The 13,373-nt window shown below is 31.1% G+C and overlaps 1 protein-coding gene across 1 annotated transcript; it reads left to right on the forward strand.

The window, feature by feature from the left end:
- The first annotated feature begins 3,212 nt into the window (after positions 1 to 3,212).
- Positions 3,213 to 6,594, forward strand: LOC109818345 (salicylic acid-binding protein 2). The gene is made up of 3 exons (XM_020383790.3): positions 3,213 to 3,781; positions 5,958 to 6,083; positions 6,191 to 6,594. The coding sequence occupies exons 1-3, from the start codon at positions 3,404 to 3,406 to the stop codon at positions 6,470 to 6,472; spliced, it is 786 nt and encodes a 261-aa protein (XP_020239379.1). The 5' UTR covers positions 3,213 to 3,403; the 3' UTR covers positions 6,473 to 6,594.
- The last annotated feature ends 6,779 nt before the right edge of the window (positions 6,595 to 13,373 follow it).

Here is a 13,373-nt window from a genome sequence, read left to right on the forward strand (position 1 = left end):
TCATGCATCAATTTTCTTGTGTAGAGAGACCACAACAGAATAGTGTTGTGGAAAGAAAACACCTACACATTCTTAATATTGCTTGGGGTTTAATGTTTCAGTCAAATGTTCCTCTCAAAGTTTGGGGTGATTGCGTTAAAACTGCAATGTTTCTTATGAATAGAACTCCTAGTCCTATTCTAAATTGCAAATCACCATATGAACTTTTATACAACAAACTTCCTAACTATTCTTCTTTCAGGACATTTGGCGCATTATGTTATGCATCTACTCTTATTTCCAGCAGGCATAAGTTCAGTCCAAGAACAATTGCTGCTGTCTTCATTGGTTACCCTCAAGGCTACAAGGGATACAAACTCCTTGACCTTAGCAACAATCAGGTTTTCATCTCCAGAGATGTCCATTTCTATGAGCACATCTTTCCTTTCAAAAAGATGCCAACTGCACCAATCAATGAGGATGCTGTCATTTTTTATATTACACCCAACTTGGTCAATCCCAACAATGAACCTGAAATTGATGCTGATGCAGATCTTCCTACTTCAACATCTCATTCATCCACATCACAGCCAGTCGTCAACCAGCCTGATTCATCTAATGATCCTCCAAGGAGATCAACACGAAACACAAAATCACCTTCCTATCTGTCAGACTACCATTGCTACAATGTGAGCACGGAATCTACAATCATGTATCCTATACAAAGATATCTAGACTACTCCAGACTTTCAAAATCTTACAAACATTTTATATGTCAAATATCAAAAAAATTTGAACCCCAAACCTACAACCAAGCTATCAAACATAAACATTGGCGTCAAGCAATTGAAGATGAACTAGCTGTAATGGAAGTCAACAACACCTGGACAATCCAGCCTCTGCCTCCTGACAAGAAACCAATTAGCTGTAAATGGCTTTTCAAACTCAAGCTTAATTCAGATGGAACAGTTGCCAAACACAAAGATCGGCTAGTAGCAAGGGGATTCACTCAACAATATGGCCTGGATTTTCAAGAAACATTCTCTCCTGTAGCAAAGATCACAACTCTTAGAGTTTTACTAGCTTTAGCAGCATCCAAAAACTGGCACCTAGCTCAACTAGATGTCAACAATGCTTTTCTCAATGGTGACCTTGAAGAAGAGATATTCATGAAAATTCCTCAAGGATATGTTTCAACAAACACATGCATAGACTACACCAAAGCTTCATTGGTTTGCAAACTCAACAGGTCAATTTATGGCTTAAAGCAAGCGTCTAGAAGTTGGTTTAATACTTTCAGCACACTCTAATCTCACAAGGCTACAAGCAGTCCAAGTATGACTACACTCTATTCACAAAAGGTTCAAACTCTACATTCATAGTTGTTCTAGTGTATGTAGATGATATTGTGCTAGCTAGTCCAAGCCCGAATATGATCCACATGGCCAAAACAATGCTACAGCAACACTTCAAGCTAAAAGACTTAGGAGATCTCAAATTTTTTTTAGGATTGGAGTTGTCAAAATCGAAGGAAGGCATTTATCTATGTCAGCGACACTACACACTAGCCATACTTGACGATTCTGGTATGCTTGCTTGCAAACCTTCAGCCATTCCAATGGTGGCGAATCTTAAACTTCATGCAGAATCCGGAACAAAGCTCCCAGACCCAAGCATATATAGAAGGCTAATTGGGAGACTCTTGTATTTAACAATCTCTCGCCCAGATATTTGTTATATTGTCCACAAGTTGATTCAATTTGTGTCCAATCCTCACACTGACCACATGAATGCAGCAACATTGTTACTTCGATACCTCAAGCATACTGCTGGTCAAGGTGTTTTATTTAAAGCTAATTCTGACACAAGGTTGCATGCTTATGTTGATGAAGATTGGGTTACATGTAGTGACAGTAGAAGATCCACAACAGGGTTCTACGTGTTTCTGGGAAATTCAGTGGTCTCTTGGAAAGCAAAACGCCAGAAAACAGTTAGCAGGTCTTCAGCTGAAGCTGAGTACCGATCTCTTGCATCTGTGGCAAGTGAAATAATTTGGCTGAAAAACCTCCTAACTGACTTTCACGTTACAACTACACATGCAGCAATTTATTGTGACAATAAAGTCGCTATTCATATAGCCTCCAATCCAACATTCCATGAAAGGACAAAACATCTTGAAATAGATCTTCACTTTGTGAGGGAACAAGTCACAAGAGGAGTTCTAAAATTATTCCATGTTCGAAAGTTTCATCAGCTTGCAGATGTATTCACTAAAGCTTTGCCAAGAACTGCTTTCCTGAGCATATTGTCCAAGATGGGAATTGACAACATCTTCCTCCCATCTTGAGGGGGGGTATTGGATTAAGTTACAGGTTTACCGGCTATTATAGGTTATTAAATCTATTTATATATGGTTATGGGTTATCTATTATATATACATCCCTACTAGGGTGCAGACAATTCAGATTAATTCATTTTTGCTTCCCTTCGCTATAGCTGATCCTATTGCATTCTTCACTTTCTTTGTTCACAAGGAGTTCATACTCCTAATATTCTCAGAGCTTTAGTTTATGAAACTTTATTCTAAATAGACATATTATATACTATTTCTTCCAAAGTCAAATAAGATCTCTATCTAAAAAAATTCCTAATACTATGGAAACTTCTACAAGATCTTTAAACTCTAAAGTCTCTCAACACTGAATAACATTTCAACTTAATAATAAGAAATGATTAAAACAATTATAACACTCTAAAATTACACCCTCCTTTTTTTTAATTTACTTATATATTTATTTATTTGTTTTGATTTTTTTATTTTTAAAAATTTAATAAATGAAGATAATTTATTTTATTTATTTATATATATATATATTCAAGATTCGTTTAACATATATATATATATATCAATTTTTTTAAAAAATATATTACTTTCTTTTTTTAATTTTATGTAATTTTTATTATCTTTTTTATATATAAAATAATTGGGGGTCGTTGGTGGCTATCTCCTTCCTTTTTTAAAATTTACTTATTTATTTAAAAAAAATAGTGGTGTTGGTGGCTATAGCTAATAATTTTGTTGATGTTACTATTAACTAAGTGACATTAGTTAGATTCAAACGACTCGTTAAAATTTTTATAAAAAAAATACTCATGCCACCTAAATCGTTATGGACAACATTATATAAAATAGTCTTAAAAACATAAAAAAATAATACAAAATAATTCTATTTACATAAATAATTTTAGAAATTACCTACAAAGTTCAAAAAGTCATATACAATGAAAAAGAAAATAATGCACATGTAGTTTGACTATTTTGAGCGAATAATTCGACCTTTTGCAAACAAAAAGACGCCAAAGACACAATTCAGTACTGTCTATACAAAGTACCCTCTGGAAAAAAAGAAGAAAAAAAAACATCATGGGTTCAGGAAATTGTATGGATAGGAAGCATTATGTTCTGGTGCATGGGGCTTGCCATGGAGCTTGGTGTTGGTATAAGCTCAAGCCACTCTTGGAATCTGCAGGACACAAGGTCACAGTGCTTGATCTTGCAGCTTCTGGCATCAACATGAAGAGAATAGAAGATGTTGTTACTTTCTCAGAGTATTCTGAACCTTTGTTGCAGCTATTGGCCACACTTGCCCAAAATGAGAAGATAGTTCTAGTTGGCCACAGCCTTGGAGGACTCAGCATAGCACTTGCAATGGACAAATTCCCAGAAAAGGTAGCTGTTGCTGTTTTCTTAACAGCTGTAATTCCAGACACTGAACACAAACCATCCTATGTCTTGGAAAAGGTTTGCTTCTCATCCACTTCATCATGCTAAAAAAATTCCTCATTTTTTCCACCCCACGCAAGTGCTACCATTGAAATATGTCATCACATATATAGATTATCTTCATAAAATTTTATATCAATTTGAAATTATTTATTAGTTTGAAAATATATATTAAAATTAACAATGAAATTCATAAAATTAATACTATATATATAAAAAATTATATTTCGCTCCCCAAATTTGCATCAATGTTACTTAATCTGAAATCTCTGCCCTACAACATGAATCATGGAATTAAAGATGTAAGGAGCGATATTGTAATTTATCTTGGCAAATCCTTAGTTTCATAACCGATCGACACAGGAGGCAGCCTAACTTTTTCTAATTTATTACTATAAAATTTTTCCAAAATAAACACATCAATTCTTTTTTATTCTTCATGAAGCTAAGAGTAACAAAAGAAACATACTGCATTTTTTTTTTGTAAAGTATCTGAAAAAAAAAAATTATGCAGATCTTATAGACAATCATTAAAAATAGTTAAATTTTCTTTAAGTTGTACCCTTTTATAGCTAGACCATGTGGCACATAATTTCCTTCCCTGAGGGTGTGCTAAAAGGCAAGGTTCCAATTTTGAGCCGTGTAGGAACCTATTTTTCCACTAAAGGAACAAGTAGATGAGTAATAATTACCCCTTCATGATTAAATCCAAAGCAGATTTGAAATCCGATTTACAAACTAAATTCTTTATTCTCCTTGACCAAGAATGCAAAGACCATTATAAATATTTCCTTGTACTCAACATTTATTCATATTGGTAGTTACTCCACATTGTCTGCAAAATCCTGTAAAGCCAACTATCCAATCTACACTATAATTTCTTATGACGCCACGAAGACCTGGTAAACCCGAAATAAATACATCAATTTGCATAGTAACAATTCTTTATTAGATATATAATTTAGGTGATTATTTTAGAATAAATGATAATATTATGGTAATGAGTCATTTATATATGATTATTTTTGAAAAACTTATTGACGTTAATAACAATTATCTGATAATTCATATAAAAAATTGATTAGTTGACAAAAATTATTCACACATGTTAAAATATAAGATCCGTTTGTTTAACTTATTAAAAAGAAATGATTTTAAGGAAGTGGTTTTTTAAAAAGTAAATTAGAGTAGGTTTTTAAAAAGCATAAAACTGCTAATTTTAAAAGAAAAAAAATTAAACACGTTAAAAATAAAAAAAAAATTTATATATATTTAATTTATTTTTTAAAAAAAAACATTTTTTAAGAGAAAAAAAAACTAGAACAAATTAACTTATCCACACTCTATTTTTTTTTTAGTGAAAGGATCATACTCTAATAGTAATATGTATACTCATTAAAGAAATCTTTAGTAGGTAATGCTTCGTTATTTAATTTATTTCAGTTAATATAGATTTTTTTAAAAGAAAATACATATTTAATATAAAAATTTTATGAATACATGTGAACAGTAAAGAATATTATATATTAATATTATAATGTACTGATAATATATATTTTTATATACTAAAAATTATTTTTTAATATAGAATGCCAATATATAAACCAAGAAAAAAGAGATTACCCGTGTCATTATATTTAAAAAAATATACAACAAAATATAAAAGAAAACAAATATCATGTTTGTAGGAAAAATAAGTGTAGTGCATAGTGACTTTGTTTTGAAAGTGACATCATTCTGTGATTTTATTTTCTAATTGAAAAATATAATTAATCACTTTTATAATATAAGAAGTAGAAATGTTAAAAGAAAATATGAAAAATAATAGTTATGGTTATAAATATAATTAATCACTTTGTTCTTATGGATGTAGTTCTTTGACTCATTCTTATCTTCTTCTTCTTTTTTTTGACGTTGTGTTAAAAAAAAAAAAAGATATTATTTATTAATGGTGTTGTGTAAGTTACTCCAACTAAAAATGAGGTTAAACAACTTTATAGAAATTATTTGTGCAATAATTCTTTTAAAGAAGGTTGGAGAAATGTTCTAATATTGCATCAATCATTCACATCGGGTTTATGTAACCTCATTTTGACTTTGTGAATCAACACATGCATTTACATCATGTGCAAAAAGAAAAAGAAAAATGGGAAAATTAGACCTAATTCTCGCCATTATTTGTTTACTTCGACAGTACATCGAGAGTATCCCGGCGGCAGATTGGTTGGACGCTGAATTCTACCTTAGTGGAAACAAAACAATAGTTGTTTTTGGACCCAAACTTTTGTCTCACAAACTATACCAAGCCTCCTCCATTGAGGTAATTACATATTCTTGTCCATATTTTCTAACTAGAGTATTGCATGCCCAAAATGTAACATGCTTTTTTTATGTTAGAGAAAATAAACACAAGGACTCATTTTGCAGGATATAGAATTGGCCAAGACTTTGTTAAGGCCAGGGTCCCTTTTTATTGAAGACTTGTCCCAGCAGAATAACTTCTCCAAAGAAGGATATGGTTCAGTTCCTCTTACTTTTATTATTTGTACCGAAGACCTTGGAGTTCCATTGAATTTCCAGCTTTGGATGATCCAAAATGCTGGAATCAAGGACGTTCTAGAGATTAAAGGTGCAGATCATATGCCTATGCTTAGCAAGCCCCAACAACTATGTGATTCTCTCCTGCATATAGCTAATAAATATGCATGAAGCTATGCAAACTTATCATTAGAATTGTACCCCAGTTGGTGAACAAATGAATATTTTCAAATAAATGTGGGTTCTGTGCATTGTTATGAATAAATCGTATTCACTAAAACCTTTTTTTCTTTTTTTCTTTTTTTATGGAATGAGTTGTGTATATTATTCAAAAATCAAAACTGTAAAGAGGCAATTTCCAAGATATCAGCAATGGCATTAGTTAGTACTTGATAAGGGATGTCCTAAACTCCATCATGAGTTATCCTTATAACTATATATTTCACTTTCTTACAATTTATTAACATCTCATTTTTTCTCTCCAAGTCTATATTTTTGTCAGATCACGTTTTCTCGCTACTTTTCCTTCCCTCTCTTTCACTTTGCTTCATAGGTTAAAAATATATGAAAAATTAGTGGGAGAGAGTTGAAATACTAATGAGAGAGAAGAAAGTGGGATCAAGTTAAGATGAAATAAGTGGAGAGGTTTTTGAAGTTAGTGGAACCTACTGTTTTATTTTCCTTGCTGCGATGAGTGGAAATAAAGAACAATTGGACTGGCACGTTCCTATGCTGAAAATAACCTCCCTGCACAATCGATTAAAAGCACCTTGTTGTAAGCAGATTTAATTGATTAACAACGTTGCACAATCAATTATAAACACACCCTTGCACAATGGTAGCCAACTCAATCAATTACACAAATTTAAGTGCACAATGCCACAATTCATTAAATGCTTATTATTAGTGCGATTTTTCCTCCTTTAATATCTATTTAAATAATGAGTTAATCATTCATACACTTTTAGTGTATTTTTATACTGATAACCAATCATATCTTTTAAATTTTTATTTAATTTTTTTTTGTAAAGATTACTTTTTTTTTTGGTAAAAAATATGATTGGTTATTAGTGTAAAAAAACTTTATACTAACCGTGTATAAGTGATTAACTCTTAAATAATTACAAAATGAGTTATAATTAAATTAGTTAAATACACACCTTAATGAAAGTTGTTTGATTTTTTTTTCCAATTTCTTCAACAAATAATTGTTCTTCATTATTAAAAAAAATATTTTGAATTCACTTAACAAGCAATTATTATGAGTTTCTTAAAATTCTTTAGAATTTTATTTATTAGAACAAAATTGCATATAAATTGTTTAGCAATGGCATAAAATAATAACAATCACCAATCACACATTTAAATATGTATTAAATAACTCGTGTGAATTGTTGATATTGAAATTTCCCTTAATACACACCAAAAGCATAATTATAATCCCATTTATATTTTAAGTTTTGTAGTTTTTTTCTAGTTGAATCAAACAATTTTATAATATTATTTTTTATAACATTTTTTATTTTTAAATTAAACAATTCAAAATTTCACTTTCTTTATTTATTTTTATCTATTTTTTTCACTCTATTTTATTATTGTTACAAAAAAGGTGTTATGTCCCTCATCCCACAATGGGGTGGTCATTTACAATTTTGCAAACGATAAGTTGGGTATTGAAGCTAGACAATTTCCTTGTCTTGTAGTGAACACTAGGATGCTAGAATTCTGTCATGATGAATAGTAGACACAATCGTGCAGGATTCCACTGGAAAAGCTACGCGAGCCACTATGTAAACGATGTCATTCATGAGCCATTTGTTGTTAAAAACTTTATTTTGGAAAATCCATTGATTTCTTTGGAACCAAATGACTTATATATACTGAAATAAACCCTAAGTTTTAAACCATAAATCCTAAATCTGAGTTTTGAAAAGGAAAAAAAAAACCTTGTGCTATAATTACCTTTATAATGTTATAGGGTGTGAAAGTTATAAGACGGTAATAAAGTGTGCGGTTTATATTTTTGATAAATAATAATTTTTATTTAAATTAATAAAGTAAAATTATTGAATTATTTTACATAAAAATAAAGTGTATATTTATTACAATAAATAAAAGATAAAATCATCTTAAAAATTATCAACACGAAAATAATGAACTAACTTAATATATTAATATATGTAATCGTAAATCCACTTTTATATATATATATATATATATATATATATATATATATATATATATATATATATATATATATTAAGCCTAGTTGAGTGTTAGAACAAATTCTAGCACTACTATATTTTAATTCTTTAGTAACATTATTTTTCTTATATTTGTTAAAATGTTACTATTTATTCAATAAATAGATTATTTTGTAACATTTTTTAGAAAAATGTTATTGTAGATAACTAGCATTTTTTGAGTAAAAAAAAAGTTTATTTCTCTCATCTATAATTGTTATCCATGATTAAAGTCTCACATCGAATAAATGAATAACTCACAAATAGTATATATAATTATATAGTTATATCTATGATAAATAAACTTTGATATTTGATATATAATAAGTAGTGACTAATTAAAAATGTCTTTAACTTTCTCTTAAAGAATTTTTATATAGGAGTTTAAGAGATATAAAAATGTAATAATTGATAACAATATATAAATTAAAACTAATTGTCATTTTATAAAATTAACAAAAATTTAGTAATATTATTAAAATATTACAAAAATATCATTTTGATAACATTTGAAAAATATTTCCTAATTGTGTAAAATTGTTATGTAACATTTTTTAAATATTGTTAAAGATTCTTTATGTTGTGGTGTAGGTAATCGGAACTAAGAAAAATAATTAGGAATCCTGTCAAAACCAAGATATATACTTTGTAAGGCATTTCTCCCTTATTAGAGTATTTTACGTGATCTAATTACAAATGCAATTAACTTTTTTTTTTTTGTCAAAACTCTATTTACATATAAAGAGGATTCATTCACAAAACTGCAAATTAAAATGTTCCTTATTCTTAAAAACACTTAAGACATGGTCCAGTGTCAAAAAATAAGTATGTCCACTTGAAATTGAGAAAAAGGAAGTCTAACCCCTAAATAACTTGGAGGAACACCACGTTCTTTTTGAACCATGAGAACAAATCCATCCATCTTCTTTAGGAGAAAACATTGACCAATGTTTTAGCTTATCGTCAATAGCATTGCCGAAGTTAACTAGTGATCAAATTTCATATAACTTCATCAGTAAGAATAGAACAGATTCCACGAATCTATTTGTCTACCTAAAGAAGAGAATAACACATTTTCTCCCACCCCCCTACATATTTTCACCAAGAAAGAAAAATTAGAAAGGAACAATTGTCTTCTCAAACAAAGGATTTTAAGTTTCACACAACTCAACATGAACTTGGACGGAGGTTAATTAGTGTGCGTAACTAGCACATATATCATACATTGCGTTAACTTTTTTTTTTTCCAGACCGTTTGATATTTGAAAATGTAACGACTCGGCAGGTCACAGCACACCAGAATACTACACAGAAACGAACAAGTATATACATATAGGATCTAAAATATATATATATATATATAAGGTCCAAATTCGTCTAGAATCAGAGTGTACAAAATACAATGTAGACCTTCTTTAGCAAAAACACCAACCTCAACCCTGCCCTGCTCCCATACATAGTATGATCATCGCAGTCCAAACTACATGGAAACAACAAAGGGTAAGCTAAGGAAAAGAATCAGCATACATATGTGAAATATGAAGGATAAACAACTACAGCTATCAGCACACCAACCATCTTAACAATATCAGTTTAGCATATCACAGCATTCAACAATAACAGCACCGACATAACGGTTATAACAGCACCACAATAGTGGCTAATAACAGCACCGGCATAACGACTATAACAGGACCAGCATAGCGACTATAACAGCACCACAATAGTGGCTAATAACAGCACCGGCATAGCGGCTATAACAGCACCACAATAGTGGCTAATAACAGCACCTGCATAGAGGCTATAACAGTACCACAATAGTGGCTAATAACAGCACCGACATAACGGCTATAGTACCACAATAGTGGCTAATAACAGCACCGGCATAGCGGCTATAATACCACAATAGTGGCTAATAACAGCACCGTCATAGCGGCTATAACAGCACCATAATAGTGGCTAATAACAGCACCAACATAACGGCTATAGTACCACAATAGTGGCTAATAACAGCACCGACATAGCGGCTATAACAGCATACATCTCAACACAACACAATAATATCAGCATCCAGCACAACAGTATACATCAAATACAGCTTTAAATTAGCATAAACGACATTCGGCACAGCTCAGCTCATTGTTTAACCACAATTATCAGCAAATTTCAGCACATAAGACATCATCTTATCCGTGCCCGGCGCACTCATGATCGCGCCCGGCGTGGCACAACCAGAGAACACCAGGGGGTCATCGTGCCCACCGCAATTCCTATAACGCCTGGCGTGATAGGAGGCAGAGATCTCACAAGGTCTCATACGCTCGGCGTGCAAACCCGCGCTCGGCGCAAGGTAAGCAGAGACCTTCCCAGGGTCTCACGCCCGGCGCAATATAAATTGCGCCTGGCGCCACCTCTGGCAGAGACTCCCAAGGAGTCTCTACGCCCGACGCCACATCAAAAACCAAAAAGAGTGGGTCACTGACTGATAGCGCGCCCAGCGTGGTCCAACCACGCCCAGCGTGAGCCATCCAAGGGCATCCATTTTCAAGCTCGCCCGGCACACACAACCCTGCACCCAGCGTGCTTGACCAATGGAGCCCTCTGATGGTCACGCGCCCGGCGCCAAGAACTGTGTCCGGCGTGCTTTCAATCAGAAACTCTCCAACTTCGAAAATTTGCTCAAAACCTGCAAAAATCAACAGAAATTCCACATGCAAACGGTCCAAAGTACCACATTTTCAAACAACAACTAAAAAATACCAGCTTTTTCAACATGCATCCATCAATCATAAAAAACCCCAAATTTTCCATCAAACCCCGTAAAACCCAAAAGCCCCAATTTCTTCAATCTCAACAAAAATCATCAAATATCAAACAACCAATGAGTTTCTAGAACTCATTTACAGCCAAGATCAACAAAAACCTAGCTTCCCTTACCTCGGTGCGAAGATCCGAGCTTCCAGGAAGGAGACAAGCTTGAACGGGGAAGAAAGATGAACGGAGAGATGAGAAAAGAAGGAATAACTTCAGCCAGCTACGAAAGCCCCTATCCCACACCTAAAATGCAACAGCTACCACAAAGAAAGGAAATGGGCAAGTGAGGAGAAGTGAGAGTAGAGTGAGGGTAAGTAAAGGAGGAAGAAAAGGGAAAAGGGGGTCTCAAAAAAAATCATTTGAATGCTGTGGATATCTTGACTGTATCAGAAGCGTAAAACTATGTTATCCAAAAAAAAAAAAAAAGTCAAGTTTTTTATTCCAACAAGTAATACAAGACATTATTTTTTTCATGAATTTGATTAAAAGAATTGACAAAGAATGAAATATATTTTATTAGATTTACTTGAAAGAGTTGATATTTCTTATTTATTATTTGTTAGAGTGTATTAATTATCTTTGTATTTTTGAATACTTTTAGTACTTACTTATTTATAAATTTCTTTTGCCGACAAAAAAAAATGTTATCCAAACCATTTTTTTTTTAAATTTTATTATACTCGATCAATTATCTTCAATCAGTGCAAACATCACATACGTTCCAATATTTTTTGAAAAAAGAAATCCACATGCGATTCTTTTTTATGAGACACGGGGTTATAAATGATGTGGATTGAATTTTAATTGTATTTTTCTTAATTAAAGAGTGATAGCAACGCATTCTTTAATACACATTCATTTTTGTTTGTTAAAATTTATTAAAAATTAAAAAATCAGAAAAAAAAAGTCATTAAATAGAATTTTAAATCTATTAAATTATATGTTTTAAATAAATCTTAATCAATTAGAATGCGTGTTAGACAATAGATTTTTTTCCGATATGAATTCAAACTATTTTTTTCCCCTTAGTATACTTGATTTATTATCTCTAATTGGGAAATTTTCACACATAAATATTAATTAATAATTGTTTTTTTATTCTAGATATATAATAAGATATATAATTTTTGAATTGCATACCTTTTTCTTTGAAATTAATCATAAATACAATAATATTATATTCTACACAAATATGATTTTGTCCATGTAATTTAACATTTTTCATTTTTGATTTTGTAAAAAAAAAACTAGGAAATCATTCTTATAAAATTCACACATTTCATTTTTTGTCCCTAATATTAATCGTAAAAAAATAAATAATACACCTCTTTACTCTATTTTTTAATTCCTTATATAAATACCCTTTTGTGAAAGTGCTTTTTAAAATAACAAAATTATACTTTCGAAAAGTAATTTTTGAAAAAAAATAACCTATTAGGATAATTAATTTAATTAAAATATTATTTAATAAACTTTTGTATAAGAAGAACTTATGTTATAAGTGCTTAAAATTAAAAAAATTAAATTATAAAGATGAAAATCATATTTATAGTATCTAATTGCAATGAAGTAAAGCATGCAACCCAAAGAATCATGCCTCTCACATATTATATTTTTACAATGAAAAATAATTATTAGTTAAATAACCATATAAATTTGATTCCATTTGTATTATATTTATTAGTAGATAAAAAACACTTCATATTTTTTTTAATACACATCTTGGTGGAAGTATAATAGGCCTTTATTAATACATTAATATATATATATCAAAAGACTTTTTTAACCTTTATTAATTATTATTGTTAATCATAGGAAAATTGCTTGGGTGGCTTGGCAGGAGATGTGTAGGAGAAATGAACATGGTGGGTTGGGAATTCTAAACCTTAGAATATTTAACCTTGCTCTCCTAGGAAAGTGGAGATGGCGGCTGTTAGTTGAAAATGGTAGATTTTGGCATAGGGTTGTCACTTCTATTTATGGGGAAGGTTGTTTTCAGGGAGTTGGTGATAAAG

This window comes from Cajanus cajan, chromosome 2 (assembly GCF_000230855.2).
Source record: "Cajanus cajan strain Asha chromosome 2, NIPB_CcT2T_4, whole genome shotgun sequence".
Taxonomy (NCBI): Eukaryota; Viridiplantae; Streptophyta; class Magnoliopsida; order Fabales; family Fabaceae; genus Cajanus; species Cajanus cajan.

Excerpts from the sequence above, each read along its gene's own strand:
- LOC109818345 (XM_020383790.3), top strand. The coding sequence starts at position 3,404 with ATGGGTTCAGGAAATTGTATGGATAGGAAGCATTATGTTCTGGTGCAT. Across the intron at positions 3,782-5,957 it reads CATCCTATGTCTTGGAAAAG|TACATCGAGAGTATCCCGGC; the intron begins GTTTGCTTCTCA and ends TTACTTCGACAG. Across the intron at positions 6,084-6,190 it reads ACCAAGCCTCCTCCATTGAG|GATATAGAATTGGCCAAGAC; the intron begins GTAATTACATAT and ends CTCATTTTGCAG.